Consider the following 18542-nt stretch of genomic DNA (forward strand, 5'->3'; position numbering starts at 1 on the left):
CATTTGAAATGTCGACCACAACTTGAACATATACTTTTAATAATGATGTTCTTAGTTCTTTATTCTTCAAACTTTATTCATTAAAACTGAATCTTGTTGATTCATACAAACAACATTACTGTTTTCCAACCACATTCTTTGAAAGTCATGTTCACCCCAAACAAGACATATTACCAGTTGGACGTAAGGAGTTACATATTTGGGACCATGTTTAGAAGAGATGAGCGAGATCTTGGTTCACATTACATTTAAACTTCTGCATGTCTGTACAGTTATGGAAATAGGCAACTGGGAGGGAATTACAAAGCCTAACACTTCGAGGAAAGAGTTTACTAGAGTAGAAGACATTCCAGCAAATAGCGACTTCTATAGTGAAGAGATGCGATTTTGTTGCTAAACGTGTTTGTCTGGAGTATGTACATCTAGAAGCTATGAGTGTGATGAGTTTGTAAAATAGGCACAAGAATGCAACACTATGGTGATGGGACATAGACTGGAGCTCGGCTGACAGTGCGGGATCTATTCGATTGGAGACTCTTTATTCCTTCATGCTAACATACTTTAAAAGTTTTTTCATGCTAAAATACTTTTAAAGTATTTTCATGCTAATATACTTTTAAAGTATTTTCATGTTAACATACTTTTAAAATATTTTCATGCTAATATACTTTTAAAGTATTTTCATGCTAATATACTTTTAAAGTATTTTCATGTTAACATACTTTTAAAATATTTTCATGCTAACATACTTTTAAAGTGTTTTCATACTAATATACTTTTAAAGTGTTGAAAGGTACAACGTTTTATGCAGAATAGTTGGAATGGCTGTAGGGGATTACATCGGGATTACCTGAAATATTAAAATTGTTATCTTTCAAAATAAATTGAAAAGGATCAAGAAAACACCTTCTCGCGTTGCAACGGAACACATAACAGGAAGAATATTTATTTAAAGTCGTGAGTCCAATTCCTTGATACGTGGGAATTACATACGGAAGAAAAACAAATAAAAATACTGAGAAATCCCCGGTTATACCGCTATGAGACGCAGTGAATCCAATAGCTTACGCCACATGCTTGTCTGTGTAAAGAGGGACAGCGAAACGGTGCAGCGGTCTATTGATTCGACGCCGCCTATACAGTCCCAACTGGAGGCCGCTTGCCTAAGTGACCTTGGAGGGCTCTGACCGCCGAAAGACATCACACAAAAAAAACAAAACAAGAAAAAAAAGCTAGGAAATCATAACCGAAATCTACAACTAATTTCCACAAGTTTATGTATCTTTTTTTTTTCAATTTTCTTTTCGCTTTTGTTTTGCTGAAGATAGGGAATCCTGTCGGCTACCAGACATTCGCCTGCTATTTCACTCCAACCGAAAGATCTTTTTAGGATTCTAATCGATTCTTAAAGCTCAATAATTTGGAACTCTCTTGCACTTGATCCACAGAGTTTATTCGCCAAGTAGTTTTTGAAATTTTTTTCATTAGCTCAATTGCTGTTATAATTACTGGTATGATGGAGATCTTCCTACGATTCCAATTTCTTTGCATAAAATCTGGGTATTTTGTTATATTTTCCTTATTAGTCGAGCATCATTGACTTCAATTAGGGCTACTACTCTCTCCCTCTTGTCCTATATTACTCTATCAAGCTTAACAGCTCTGTTTTTGAAGTATGTAACTGCAGGTTACATATCGTCTGGATATAAGCACTTATTTTTAACCAAAGCAATTAACAATAACACAAGAACAGATCCATTGTTAAGAACGGATAATTTTGATTCGTTCATTTATTGATAAAGATATCATTTTGCTGAAACAGACAATCAAAAATGTTATTCAAAACTCTACGCCAAATTGAGACAAATTTATCAACAACCGATCATTTTATGAATATCAAATAAGCAAGATAGAATTTTTGATGTAGAATATGATTGCTTATGACTCGATCCGAAATATTCTAAATAAAAAAAATTGCCAACGCTTCCCTTTTTTAACTATTGACATAATTTGCAGTAACTCTTAACTTCAATGTGTTCTCTCAGCTTCAAATTATATATAATATAAACAATCGCGTCTTAACGGAACACATGTGCACAGCTCGCATTCCTCAAAACGAATTCTCATGTTCTGGAAACGGTTTGCTTTTATATAGTTCAAGATCGTCTGAATTGCATACAAATGAATAGAATTCATGTTAATTCATGCGACTGTTGAGGATAAAATCAACCGGACGTCGTCATTTTTTTCTGTGATTTTTGAGGCAAGTAATTTATTGCATAACAATTTTCTTTGCAATACAATCGTATTTTCATCTTTCGCAGAGACATGCAGAATACGGCGACATTATGTTCTCTTTGAGTTATCTCCCAACAGCAGAACGACTCACAATTGTTGTGGTGAAGGCGCGAAACTTAAAGTGGGTTGACAACAAGGAATCAGGAGGTCAGTTGCTTCTCATTCTAACACGTTGACATTTGATTTATTACGAGATTGTTTTTTGATCTTTCAGCAAATTGAGTTTTGGATAACGAAATTATTTTCATGAAACGACAGGAGAATGCACATTTCAAATGACCATACACGCATTATCAATTCATTGCTATGATTATCTCTACAGGGTGGAACGATAAAATTGTCGCCCCAGAAAAGACGACAAGATTCCATTTCCATTTGATGAAAACCGGTTTTCTTTTTTGTTGCAGACGATCTACTAGTTGGCCAGTTGTGTACAAATCCTAAGAGCGATAGAAGCCTTCTATCATGTCTGAAAGTAACGCAATGTTAAACGAGTGAGATCAAAGATGCGCCGCTGTATAACTCATGCTCTCTACCAATCCAAGTTATGACAACAGGACCATTGCCAACACCCTCAAAATGCATCACTAGATTACCATGAATAACAGGGATATCTCCAGGGTGATGAAAACAAAGTTTCCAGCCATCGTTATGGTCATTCGTGTGGTTTCAAGTGAGGCCCACATTATGCCACCTCAGATCTTCGAAGTCAGTTTGAAAGTCAACACCAAAGTCTACCTGGATATCCTGGAGAGTGTGGTGATCAGCTGATGCAGTCAGGTGGCAAACCCTGGGTGTGGTAGCAGGACTCGTCGCCAGCACACAAGTCCAAAGAAACCCAGCCATGGCTTCAGAAGGAGTGCTACGAGTTTGTATCCTTTGCCTCACTTCCCCCTCTTCCTCACACCTGGAACTACTGAACTTCTAAAAATCACCAATATGACCCCCTACAACACCAAAGCAAGCCTGCAAAGTATTTGCCACTCCCAGTTCTGGACCAGTATCGAGGCAGTGATTGAGGCTGAAGGCGGCTACATTGAATAGATGTCAGCTCTACTACATAATCAAGTTATCTAAATTGATTTTTTCAATAAAAGTTTTAAAATAAAGTTGCAACGTTGTTTTCTTTTGAGTGACAATTTTATCATTCTCTCTTATATATAATTCCAATTACAATTATTTCTTAGCCGTTTGAACAATTTTATATATTATATCATTTAAAAATATTAAAAAATATTCCAAAGCAGCTACTCTTCAGATGGCCAAATACATTAAGATGTTCTCATTATATATTTTGATGTCTTGATTTTTGCGAAAATATTATATGCATGTTCAATTATGAAAACTGATGATTATAAAGCTTAATTAATTGAGTCGATTGATTTTGACTTAATTTTATTGGTATATGAACATTACTGGAATTTTAATATATTAAAATTTTGGTAAAAAAATACTAATGAGTTATATGTATGTGTGTATATATACACTCGTGAGCAAAAAAAAAAAAAAAAAAAAAATGGGCCAAACAAATTTTATACATTTTATTGCACTAAAAGCTATATTGAACAAAGAAAAACTGGACAAGGAAATTTAAATGAGACTAATAACACAGAACAAGACATTTACTTTAATAAATGCTTAGGATGGAATCGCAGTCCATTTTGATTTCTTTAAAAGATAAATCCTTTTAGACATGCTCTCAATCAAATTGGAACACTGTGAAGAGATGCTATTCCATTCGCTTTGCACAGCTTCCCACAGTTTGTCATTGTTCTCAAAAGTTCTTCCATCCAATGCACGAAATATTATGGACCAAATATTCTCGATTGGGTTTAAATCGGGACTTTGACCTGGCCAAAATATCACATTAATTGAATTATCATAAAACCATTTTTTTGTGACTTTAGCAGTGTGTGCAGGGGCATTATCGTATCGAAAAATAATGTGCTGAGATATTCCCAGCTTCTGGATACTTGGTAACAGTTCTATTTCTAATATTCGAATGTATTCCTTTGCATTGATTGACTTCTCACATCTAATAAGTTCCTCAACTCCTGCTCCAATAAAAGTTTCCCATACCTCTCCATTCCCGTGTTTAACTGTCGTTTTTATGCAACTTGGTGAAAATCTTTCTCCAGTTCTTCGATTGCACCATTCGGGAACATCAGGAACATCAATAACAAAACGAAATCTTGGTTCATCTGGCCAGAAAACATTCCTGAACCAGTCTGTATCTTTCTTGCTGTATTACGAGAAAAATCTCTTTCTATCATTGATGTTCTTCTTAGATAAAAATGGCTTCTTTGCACACCTTGTAGAAGAAAATCCCATTCCTTTTATTCGTCTAGATATTGTATATCTAGAAAGAGAATTTCCAGCCCCTGTTTTGAATTCTTTGCTATGGTCAACATAAGTTTTCTTTCGATTCTTCAAAACAGTTAATTTAACCTGTGGTCGTTCTTCAAAGTGAATGCTCTAGAGCGACTAGATCAAGATTTCCCTTTTACCAAGCATTCCACTTCGAACCTTTGACCAATTCGCTTTACTACAGAAAGAGATGTCTTCACTTTTTCTTTTCTTAAAATATAAAAAATCTGCTTGTAAGTCATTTTGGACTGCCTTAATCATGCAATTCGGTTTTTTATATACTCGCCAAGATGCGTTCTTAACATTTTAGGATTAATCTTTCCACTTATTATTATATACTATAATAATAATATGATAATAATCTGCAAAATATAAATTTTCAGTTAAAATTAACAAAAATTCATGGAAGAATATTGAAAAATCGATTTCTTCCTTCTTTCACTCTTGGCCCATTTTTTTTGCTCATGAGTATATATATATATATATATATAGGAAAAATATGGGAATCGTCCCATCACTAATATATATATATATATATATATATATATATATATATATATATATATATATATATATTAGTGATGGGACGATTCCCATATTTTTCCTGATTCTGATTCTTTATAAATCTCTAAATATTTAATAATAGAATAGTTATTTATCCCTGATTACCGTAAAACACACGTTGAATATGAAGATGAGACTACACCTGTGGGAGATGTTCTGTAGATTTTAGTTTTACTAATTGTTTAAAAATCAATCGATATTTATTATTTTTAATTTTACTACCAACAGCGGAATATTTTACTTTAAACGAAATCACCTAAAAATGACAATAAAAAGAATCGTTTTTGACATTGGAAAATAGGCACAAATTTTTCCGATTCTGATACTGATTCCAGTTAATTGTTCCAACACTAGTATATATATATATATATATATATATATATATATATATATATATATATATATATATATATATATATATAATTTAAAGGAGATTAAAACAATAGAGCTAAGTGTATTTTAATGTAACAGTGAAATTACTAGTTTAATTAAAATACAGGAAATAGAAAGTGCTCGTCGTAATTTATATATATAATAAGCTCGATAGTTAAATGTCCTAAAGCTAATTCAATATTAAGCAATGTGATCAATAAGATAAAAAGCTATAGCAAACATCTAAACGAGTATTTTAACCATAGTTCCTGATTTCAAAAAGCGAAAAATTAAAAGATTCATCTGCCTTACTTTTAATGCTAGATTTATTTATGGTGTCTTTTAAATTCAATAAAAACCCTTCAAAATTTGCTGACGAGGAGACCTTGCTTATTAAAAAACTATATGTAATTATTATACATAACTTGATGTATACCACAATAAAAAGCATAGTTTTCCGAAACGATCGTACAGATAATTGATTTTGTTGTTGTTCCTTCTTATGAAACGGATTTTTAATTTAATTATAATTTGATTTTTAAATTATCAATCACATTACTTAATATATATATATATATATATATATATATATATATATATATATATATATATATATGTGTGTGTGTGTGTGTGTGTGTGTGTGTGTGTGTGTGTGTGTGTGTGATTACACAATTATATATATATATGTGTGTGTGTGTGCGCGTGCGTGTGTGTGTGTGTGTGTGTGTTTGTGTATGTGTGTGTGTGATTTCACAATTGACTATCCTGATTATTTCTTTTTATCAATCCTTTCAAATTTGTGCATCAATGATTTAACGTTTTGCTCGCGTGCAAACAGGAACTCATCTGCAAACATTTCTGACTCGCTTGAGTCTTTGTCATGGGATTAGTTAAAAAATTAAAATTTATGAAATCGATTAAAATCTGTTTCGAAATTATTTTACTTTTATCCTCTTCCTTTCATATCGAATTTGGTCGATGCTGGGTTTGTTTGATTCAATGTGTAAAGCTTCAATGATAAGGAAGTGCATGTTTTAATTTGAGACAGCAAGGATCACAGTTTCTCAGTGGCAGTTTGCCTTTTTGGGGTTGAATATGAAAAAAAGCTACAGAAAGGATACTATATATAATTTATTCCTATAGATTATTTATTTTCTGATTATCTAAATGATTTATTCCAATTATTGATAAATTTCAGATTAAACTTAACCTAATCTTGTTTGCAATCTTATAATAATAAGGTAGAATCTGAATTATCTCCCCATAGTTTTAAATCTAAGCAAATCGAATAATGAATTTAGTAAAATCGAATAATGAATTTAGTGCATTAAATTAGAACTTTTAATCACGGAAGCGACTGGATGTAGTTGGTCACATAGACGTTTATTTTAATAAAAATGTGGATAGCTAAAACTTCAATAAGATCGCGTTAACAGTTTGATGTTCTGTCTTTCTTTTTTCAGATCCGTTTGTGAAGATTTATTTGCTACAAAATGGAAAGAAAGTCAACAAGAAAAGAACGACAGTGAAACGAGGTGAACGGAACCCGATTTTTAACGAAGCAATGATCTTCTCGGTTCCAGCATCGGCACTCACAGTAAGATATTGCCTCTTTATTTCAATATCTTTTCCTTTTTATCGACATAGTTATATATGGAGTAAATTTCTGATGAAGCCAAACAATTAAACATGGCTGATGACATTAATTTATCAGAATTGTCCTTTCTTTAATCGTCTGACCATATGGAAAAAAAAATACTTTCACCGTAAAAGATATATTTAAGAAATTAATTCGTATTTCAATCATGTAAATTATTTAGGTGAAAGAACACACACTCGTGCCAGATTATTTTCATCTCACAACAAAGTATTAGCAGCAACAGTACTTCTTCTTTTTTCCACGAACAGCAAAAAATCAACAACAGCCCGAAATATGCACAAATAATGTGACGTCCAAAACAAAACTAATTTCAAAGCAAAAAAATGTGTCCCCTTTCATTCCGCCATTTTGTACGCCAGACAGTGCCTTAATTTACACAGTCATGGTTGCATTGTATTCAAATGGTTCTAGGTTCATGCACTAATGTATCCTTACAACGGGTGCATTCAAATCGTGGCCACTAATTCCTCCATGTCTTTGCACCGTTACTATACACTTTTACAAGTTAAATATCCATGAATTCTTTATTGCATCTATAAAGTCAGGTATGTTTTGTCTGAAAAAAATGCTGAAGATCAGGGAATGAGAGTTGCCTATTGTGATCTGGTTTAGTCAAAGCAAAACCATTTATAAAACTAATGCATGTCTGGATTAGAAAATTTCTATGAAATGTATTAAAATGTAGAAAACTAGATCCGAAATTTAATGGAAATGTCAAGAATTTTACATAAATAATTAATTATAAAATATCTTATGTTTTTACGACATCCATTCAAAGTGTTTTATTTCACATTCAAATAATTTTTGTTTGAGATTTAACTTTTTCATGATCCCATGCTTTTCACCGCCTTATATAGTCAGAAGAACTGAAATTTTGGAAAACTATCTAAATTATATAATTCGAATTTTATTAAAATCGAGTATATGTATTTCAGGTTTTAGAGATTCTGTTCCTCTAACTCCCTTAGAGAGAGAGAGAACACATTGAGAGGCACATACAGATTCGGGACCATTACCTTTATCTTTCCTGGAAAATTTGTACGTTTGATTTAAATTTCAGCAAAATATGGTAAAATTTGAGGTTTTAAGGAGAGCTATACCCTCATATCTCTCTCAGCGATTTGCGTCTAGTTCCATTGTCTTCTCTGGACAATTTTACATAAGAATACACTTTTAGATTTATATGTAAATTTTCTAGTCTTTCTTTCTGTAGGAGATGCACACACACACACATACACACATACACACACATACACACATACACACACACATACACACACACATACACACATACACACACATACACACATACAGACACACACATACACACACACATACACACATACACACACATATACACACACATACACACATATACACACACACATACACACACACATACACACATATACACACACATACACACACATACACACATATACACACATATACACACACACATACACACATACACACACATACACACACATACATACGCACACACACATACACACACACACACACACACACACACACACACACACACACACACACACACACACATATATATATATATAAAATAAACCTTGCAAAAACTTGAGCTAGTTTACTCTTAAATTTTCTTGTTTTTTCTTTATTCATTTTTTCAGTTTTTTTTAATTTTTTTATTTTTTGCCCTTTTTTATTGTTTCTTTACATTTATTTGTTTATCTTCTATAAATTAAATTTTTTCTTCCTTAGTTTTGGTTCCTGATTACTCGTAATTCCTTACTTATTCTTTGAGTTTTTGAATACTCATCTCATGGTTTCTTCTTTATAGTATCCCATAATTTTTTTTCATTTATCCTCGAGATCTTTTTATATCTGTGTTCTCTTTTTATTCTCACTTTTGTACAATGCCGCCCTTTTCTCCTCTTCTGATGAGAAACATTTAGCTTCGAAATGCCATGGTCTAAAGAGGTTTCTTCCCCATTTCCTTTTTCTATAATCCTTATTGACCTGATAATGTAATAAAGTTTCCTTGTAACTTTACTCCTTATCATTTAAATTTATTCTCTCTCTCTCTCTCTCTCTCTCTCTCTCTCACCCTCTCTATTTCCATAGATATATTATTGTAATCATGATAGGAAGGCCCGTTTTGATAATTTTGTTCATGATTAAAAGTGGGAAATGAGAAAAACAACAACAACAATAACAACAACAACAACAACAACAACAACAAAACCCCCCAATTAATGGTGGAAGCCAGCTGACCAGTTTCGCCTTCACTCTTCATAATCTGGATCGAGGGATTTGCTTTTTTTTTAACTTTCATTTTAAATTTTATTAACAAAATCGAGTGAAATGCGAGACGTTTAAAATACAAATAGCGATATAGTGTATTAGAAAAAACAAAAATAAAAAAAACGGGATACACTATATGTCTAATATGACGAAACGTATGATATCACCTAGAGCCTTACCACGTTCAAACCTAAGAGACATTCCCTCTACTTGCAGAGAGAAGGCTTCTTCAAGCGAACGTAAATATTCTCCAAGATCTTCAGGTCGAATGAGCATGACTCAGAATAGAGAATGAGTCAGTGCTAAAGTTCGTGGCACATGCCGGATTTTTAAGCAAATGTTCAGCTACAGAATACTCGGATGTATTAATAAGAACGTCTGTGGGTAGGTAAGGAAAAAAAAAAAAAAAAAGTATATCCCTCGATCCAGCTTATGAAAAGTGAAGGCGAATCCGGTCAACTGGTTTCACCATTAAATTGTTTTTTGGGTTTTTTTTCTTCTCCCATTTCCCACTTTTAATCAGGAACAAAATCATCAAAACGGGCCTTCCTATCATGATTGCAATAATTAAATTTTGTACCCTGCATAAAATTATAATATATATATATATATATTTTATAAAATGGGTTAAGGAATTCCAACAAAAGAAAGATGTATATTTAAATAAGGGGGTAGTCACCAACAATGTGTATGTTTTAACATTATTTTATTATTGTGTGTCTTGGTTTTTCATTGAGAATTATGTTTAGATCATTGTAATAATGTTTTTTAAATCATTGAAATCGTTTTTAAAGCGTTTCAGACGTTCTGTGAAGCGTCCTCTTCAGAAATTATTTTCAAAATGTGTTGGAGATGTAAAAATAGCATTTTCGTAGTTCATTTGAGGTGTTTCCAAGGGGTGGAGACATGTAAGTGTCTACTATTCATTGGAATGTTCAATTTTTATTGCTCTTTTATTGGGCTGTAGTGAGGCCGTCGAGATATATTATATCTCGGAGGCCTCGGCTGTGGTCACTCCTGTGTTGTGTTTCTCTCTCTCTCTTTCTGCTTATGTTTTTTCTTTTTCCTTTAGGGTAGGATGTGTGTGTGTGTGTGTGTGTGTGTGTATGTGCGTGTGTGTGTGTTTTCTTTATTGGTTTGAGAATGTGTGTACTGTTTTATAGCATTATGAGGTTATTTGCTTCCCTAGGAAGGTGGCTGTGATCCAAGGTCGTTACTAATGTGTATGTGTAAGGAGCGGGGGAAGAACCAGCTCTTCTGAAAAAGGGTAGGGGTGCTTTCATTCTATTTTGATATTTATTTTTTGGATTCTTAGATTTTAGTATTGTGATTTTTCGTTTCAGTCTTTTCGGGTATTCTTTATATTATGTTTGTTTAGATAGAGGGGTGTATTTAAAAATATGTATAGGGGATGTTTTGTTTCTATTTATTTGTCTCCCCATGTGGGTATAGCCAGACTCAGGATCGGTTCCTAGTGTGGGGAAGATCTCGTTCCCCAGAGGGAAGGGGCCAATTGGAGGGGTATAGGTATGGGAGGGGGATGATAGAAAGGAATGATAGTTGTCTCAGTTATGAGAGATTTCTCCTCCACTGACTGAGGGGGGAGCGAGGTGTTGGAACAGATATTATACTATGGTTCTAGGTGTTTCCTAGTGTTGTTGGTTTCGAGGTTAAGTAGGGTTGGTATTGTTAAGTGTATTGTATTAAAGATAGGGGTGTTATGTCTGTGTGTGGTTGTATGCGCGCACGTGTGTTTTAATGTGTCGGTTCTGATTTATGTGTGTGTGTGTGTGTATATGTATATGGATGTGCATGCGAGTGTGCCTTGCATTTCATGTTTTTGTGTGTTGATATTCAGTTCAAGAGTGATGAAGTTTTTTCCTATATATATATATATATATATATATATATATATATATATAGCCTTGCCTGTTGTACAAACGGTCGGGTTTCAATCCTGGCTTGAGGTAGTTGCCTGTCTAGCCGCACTGATGAGCTGTGAAACAGTGAAACAGTACTGTATGTGGTTTACTATAATGCTCCTTATCTTGAGTTGAGCATATTGAGAAGTGATACACCAATTACCATTAACGTATAAGCAATGCTCTTTGTGTAAAAAAATCGAGCAGAGGTAGGGACTCTTTATGCCAGGGCATTTCGAAGCCTAATGCTTCTCATCAGAAGAGTAGAGAAGGTGCTAGGTAGCATGGGGAAGATGCGGCATCTAGTGTAAAGTTCATTGGGAACGAAAGAGATTAAGAGGAATTATAGAATGTTGGGGGAAGCTTTATTGAATTCTAAATAAATAAGGAGAAGCTTATTATATATAGTATGATATATAAGATTATATATGGTCTTTAACATAGTATTGAGATTCAGGAGTATATGTATTATGGTTAAATAGCGGGTGTATTGTTGCTGCGCGGTAATTTATTTTAACGGTTTGTGGGGTGTATATTTTCTATGGAGTGGGTAATTTTGATTTTGATTAGTGCCGCCGAAACGGCAAATGGCGGCTATAAATTCGCTTCTAATTTGGGGGGGGTGTTTAAAACTGAAAAGTAATATGCGGCAATATATATATATATATATAGGTTTCTACTGTTATAATATAGGGAGTATGATCACGAGGGGGCGGTCGGAGATTAGGGTGGCAATGACTATGAGTGCGTATAACTTGATGCAAAAGGTTAAGTATACCTTTTGATGTCAAAGTGGAGGAGTAAGAAAACCATTACTACTTATGAGAGTGGTAAAAATATACCAAATAATAGTAGGTTTATTATAATAGTACGAAAGATAATAGTAATGAAAATTATAATAATAGTAGTAATAATAAAGCTGAAAATAAAATAGAAGTAAAATTGAAGATAAAAATAAAGATGAAGTAAAGACAAAATTAAAGGTAAGCATTAAAAATAAACATTAAAGATAATATTACCAATAGTTGTGGTAGAAGTATATAGAAAAGCTCCCCCCGTCACCCATACAGACATTTCCTCATCCCCATCCTACCCCCTCCGACTACCAGCTAAGCGCGTTCCCAACAGCTTACAAGCAAACACGTGTATTCTCCATTTTCCTTCTAAATGCTACTTCCTACTGATAATATAACTTAGATTTGAAAACAGTTGAACCAGTCCAGTTTCGGGTAATTTCCATCACAAGAGTCTCTGTTGAAAAAATACAGTTTCTTTGCCATCCAAATTGGGAGAAATAAGATTTCACCAACACATCTATGAAAGACCACCCTAAACAAAATATTTGGAAAAATATGGAGCTTAAAGGACAGCTATAAACTATGCTTCTTGTATCTCTTGGAGATTAGAACTATTACAGTAATTAGTCACGCCGATTCGATGGACCTATCACTCGTGTTCATAAACGAGAAAGTATGTATTCAATTTTCTAGGTCTAACTTGTTCATATAAACTTAAATTTGATGGCCTTTATAATTGAACTTCAAGAAATTTAAAGTTTTAAGGTGGACTCTTGAAACTACCATTCCCAGTGCTGCAATCTTTAATTTAATTTAAACCAAGTGTGTGTGTCAGTTTATATATATATATATATATATATATATATATATATATATATATATATATATATATATATATATATATATATATATATATATTCTTTATTTTGTACGGAAAAACTTATTTCTCACTCCTCAACCCCTTTTCCTGCTACTCTGACCCCCCACTTGTCTGTATCCATTTCTTTTACGCACCCGTAACAATTACTATTAACAGTATTTTCTTTATCATTATTGGTAGTAGTGGTGATGATGTTAGAGGTAGTAGTAGAAGTATTGTTACGACTATCTTTATTATTATCATTATCATTACTGCACTGTTTTTAATGCGATTAATATTCTTATTATTATTGTTTCTATCATTATTATTATTATAATCATCATTATAATTGTTGTTATTATTATTATCCCCATTATTATCCCCATCATTGCTACCATAACCGCTACCATTATCACTATTAACATTAATTTTGAATTTGCTTCTACCACAACTATTGGTAATATTATCTTTAATGTTTATTTTTAATGCTGACCTTTAAGTTTGTCTTTACTTCATCTTTATTTCTATCTTCTGTAAAACGTTGTCGTCTTCTGATGGGGGTATGAGACGAATGGATTCGCCCATCGTTTTTATAACCAACGGCTGTGCTAAACAACCAATGAAAACGTTTCAAAATTATTATAAAAATTGTCGAATTTTGGATTCAATCAGTTCGCCGTTAACTACACCACGGACCGCATTTGATTCTTGGCCGCCATCTTGGTTACTGATCTGAACTACGCCGCCATCTTTGTTCAACACAATATCTCAGAACTTAACAGTTAACTACTTTCTTGAAGTTATATATTTGGATTTTACCGTCACTGGATTATTTATCTTCCACCAGACTATCCATTCATGTGTAATCACCAGTTTCTTCACCATATTCCCTCCGCTTCACTTTTTTGTTATCAAGTAAGATCTTTGACTTACTTGTTGTTTCATCAAATACTTTTGCATGCAAAATCCGATCCCGCATTTTGCTAATTCCTCTGATGAGAAGGAAAGTATTTCTTCGGAACTCCGCAGATTAAGGACTATCCACTTATCTAATGTTTCCTTTTCAGATTAAATATGTTTTTAACTCTTTTTCAAAGTGTTTTTTAACATGTTTTATTAACTACTTGTTCTTATTATAAGCTCTATTTCCTATTTGGTTTTATCGAGCTTTTACATCCGGCTGAGATAACTTTATAAATATTAATTCTTTAATATTTATAATTTACTTTAATTTTACCATCTTGGATCATTTTGGTAAATTTAATTGTAATTTTTATTTTATATATATATATATATATATATATATATATATATATATATATATATATATATATATATATATATATAGTCTTATTTATATTATTCTGAATTTTACTGGGTTTATATAATTGAAAATTCGGTAATCGTTCATATGCCAATAAATTTTGAGTCAAAATGAGATGACTTAAGCTGTAAGCTACAAAATTATCATATTTCATAATTGAGCATTTATATATATATATATATATATATATATATATATATATATATATATATATATATATTGTTTTCACAAAATCAAGACATTATCCGTCTGCCTGCTTCCCACCGGACTACAACTTGGATATCTTCAAGTCCAACGTTAAGAAATTCCTAATGAACCACCCCCTTAAGTAAACACTTCATCAAATCTCCACACTAACGTACTTGATAAGTGGTGATCACTGTGTAAATATATATATATATATATATATATATATATATATATATATATAGTATTGGTAGTAATTATTAAGTGTGCCTACCAAAAGAGTGCTCAATGTTTAGACAGAGCCAAAATAAGTTAATTTAGTATCCAACCAAATGGCTACATATATCTCAAACTTTTAAATATAAAACAAGAATCGGCAATCTCCTGCAAGCATTTTCAGATACATGCGTGAGAAAATGGAGATTACTAATTTTAAAGACCGTGACAAACTTTTAAATATAAAACAAGAATCGGCAATCTCCTGCAAGCATTTTCAGATACATGCGTGAGAAAATGGAGATTACTAATTTTAAAGACCGTGACAAACTTTTAAATATAAAACAAGAATCGGCAATCTCCTGCAAGCATTTTCAGATACATGCGTGAGAAAATGGAGATTACTAATTTTAAAGACCGTGACAAACTTTTAAATATAAAACAAGAATCGGCAATCTCCTGCAAGCATTTTCAGATACATACGCTTAAAAAAATTATAAAACGCCTAAGTTTGTAAATAATATTTTCATAGTTTTTTTTTCCAGTTCCCCCCGCCCTTTCTCATAATTAATTTTTTTCTATACATGAAACCATTCTAAACGTTAATTATTTTAAATATTTGTATTTTACCATCAAATAACCATACCCTATACCTAATAGGTTAAATTTTTAACTAAAGATATTTATTTCTTATTTTTTATTTATCTTTAATTGTAATGTAGTTATCTTACCATTAGTATACTTTTCATAATCGTTTAACGTAGGTTTTAATGGTCACCTCATCGAGCCTAATTTATTTGATTTATTTTATTTTTATATTTTAATCGCCTATTTTACACGTAATCTTTGTAACGTTAGAATTTACAAAAGTAATATTATACGGATACTAATTTATTTACACGTTAACCATTTATTTTATACGTAATTTTTTTTTTTAATCTAGGGTTCCTATTCTACACAACTTACCTACTGAACGAGGAATTTACTAATAACATTGAAACTCTACTTGAAACTCATTACGCACTATAAATAAAATAAAATAAAATAATTAATAAATTAAAATTGACATAATGGACGATCACATTTTAATGTATATACTTTCTTTTTAGATCCTGTCTCCCCCTTTACACGTAAATACGATGTAGTACTAGTTATAAATTGGAAATTTTTGAGTTGAAACAGCAAGAGATGTCTTTGGCCTGACGAAGCGATTCCCTTGCCGGGTTTTCGCCGAAACATGTATGCCTATATGTAGCCATTTGGTTGGATACTAAATTAACATATATATATATATATATATATATATATATATATATATATATATATATATATCGACGCCTCCATTCAGTCTCGAAAGACAAAGGATAACCACTGTAGGGGCAGTTGTGTGTGTAGCAAGGGTTGCACAATCGTCAACCACACTTCTCCTGAATCAGTCCAGTGGCAAAGACAAGTTCGGGACAACTGGAAACAATGCCGAGATAAGCGGAGAGCTCATCCAGCACCTGGAAATCCCAAATAGTCACTCATCTCGTATTGGCCGGCTCATCATTGCTTTATATATATATTAAGATATAATTTTATGCATAAATTTTTCAGTATTTACTTCAACAGTGCTCAATACATAAGTGGAGCTAGGTAGTAAGTTATGAAAATATTTTATTTTATTTTTTTTTTTTACACAGTGATCACCACTTATGAAGGCCCGGAAGCCACTCAGGGATAAGGGTTATTGCAAGTACATTACGTTAGTGTGGAGATTTGATAACGTGTTTACTTAAGAGGGCGGTTCATTAGGAATTTGTTAACATTGGGCTTGAAGACATCCAAGTTGTAGTCCGGAGGGAAACAGACAGACGGAACAGAGTTCCACAGGCGTGCAGTTCTAAGAAAGAAGCTTTGTTCATGGAATCCGCATTTTGATTTAGGCACAGATATAGAGTGAGGGAAATTTTTCACAGTGGATTCAGCTAGACGGGTGTTTTTCGTGAAAGATTGGCGAGGAGGTACCAGAGATTGGAGTTCAGACGAGCACTTGCCATGGAAATAACGATAAAAAGGATAGGCTCGCAACGTCTCTTCTGTGGGAGAGAGGTTGCAGGGTAGAGAAAAGGGCATCCCCCACTAAGCCACGAAGTCTATTTTGTACTCTGTCAAGGCAGGATAGGCTTTTTTGTATATTGCAATTAAGCTACACATAAGCCTGAGGAATTTTCACGAGAATGAAACATGGAACATTCTGTCTAGCTTAATTGCCATATATATTTTCATAACACTATATATATATATATATATATATATATACATACATACAGGGGGACCCCCCCCAAACAAATGGCCCTAACAATAATTATGCCCCGTTTCTTAGTGTTTTATCCAAATGAAATCAAACTTTGGTTATAACTAGTTTATTATATTCAAAACATCACATCCAAACACTAGGGTTTTTGTCCTTTTTTTTCCGTTCTACAGAATATGTTCTAGATGGCTTCCATTTAGCTTTTTTTGGGTGGTGGTGGTGACCATATATATATATATCTATGGCAATAGAGTAACGAAAGTTGGAACACTTATTAGTATTTCTCTAAATAGGAACCACCCATGCAAATGCAATGTTTAAAACACTCACGCTATCAAAGTCTTACGTGTGGAAAAGATTTGAGGTGCAAAGTGTGATATGCTATAAAAATATATATCTTACATATTTGTTTGTTTGTTTGTAAATATCTTTCATATTTGTTTGTTTGGTTGTGAATATCTTTCATATTTGTTTTGTTTTGTTTGTAAATATCTTTCATATTTGTTTGTTTGTTTGTGAATATCTTTCATATTTGTTTTGTTTGTTTGTGAATATCTTTCATATTTGTTTTGTTTTGTTTGAAAATATCTTTCATATTTGTTTGTTTGTTTCTTTGTGAATATCTTTCATATTTGTTTTGTTTTGTTTGTAAATATCTTTCATATTTGTTTGTTTGTTTGTGAATATCTTTCATATTTGTTTTGTTTGTTTGTAAATATCTTACATATTTGTTTGTTTGTTTGTAAATATCTTTCATATTTGTTTGTTCGTTTGTGAATATCTTTCATATTTGTTTTGTTTTGTTTGTGAATATCTTTCATATTTGTTTGCTTGTTTGTAAATATCTTTCATATTTGTTTGTTTGTTTGTGAATATCTTTCATATTTGTTTGTTTGTTTGTAAATATCTTTCATATTTGTTTGTTTGTTTGTAAATATCTTTCATATTTGTTTTGTTTGTTTGTGAATATCTTTCATATTTGTTTTGTTTTGTTTGAAAATATCTTTCATATTTGTTTGTTTGTTTGTAAATATCTTTCATATTTGTTTGTTTGTGAATATCTTTCATATTTGTTTTGTTTTGTTTGTAAATATCTTTCATATTTGTTTGTTTGTTTGTGAATATCTTTCATATTTGTTTGTTTGTTTGTGAATATCTTTCATATTTGTTTTGTTTTGTTTGTGAATATCTTTCATATTTGTTTGTTTGTAAATATCTTTCATATTTGTTTGTTTGTTTGTGAATATCTTTCATATTTGTTTTGTTTTGTTTGTAAATATCTTTCATATTTGTTTGTTTGTTTGTGAATATCTTTCATATTTGTTTTGTTTGTTTGTGAATATCTTTCATATTTGTTTGTTTGTTTGTGAATATCTTTCATATTTGTTTTGTTTT

The 18542-nt window shown here is 32.1% G+C and overlaps 1 protein-coding gene across 2 annotated transcripts in view; it reads left to right on the forward strand.

Annotated features, from left to right (window-relative positions):
• The window catches only part of LOC145286340 (synaptotagmin-12-like), a 323763-nt gene that overhangs the window by 290880 nt on the left and 14341 nt on the right, over positions 1-18542 (forward strand). For both annotated transcript variants that reach the window (XM_080135262.1, XM_080135263.1), the window contains 2 exons: positions 2325-2445; positions 7065-7198. In XM_080135262.1, coding sequence (XP_079991388.1) covers positions 2325-2445; positions 7065-7198 — 255 coding nt within the window. The remainder of the gene's footprint in view (positions 1-2324; positions 2446-7064; positions 7199-18542) is intronic.

This window comes from Euprymna scolopes, chromosome 10 (assembly GCF_053919585.1).
Source record: "Euprymna scolopes isolate OS-2025 chromosome 10, ASM5391958v1, whole genome shotgun sequence".
NCBI classification, from domain to species: Eukaryota; Metazoa; Mollusca; class Cephalopoda; order Sepiida; family Sepiolidae; genus Euprymna; species Euprymna scolopes.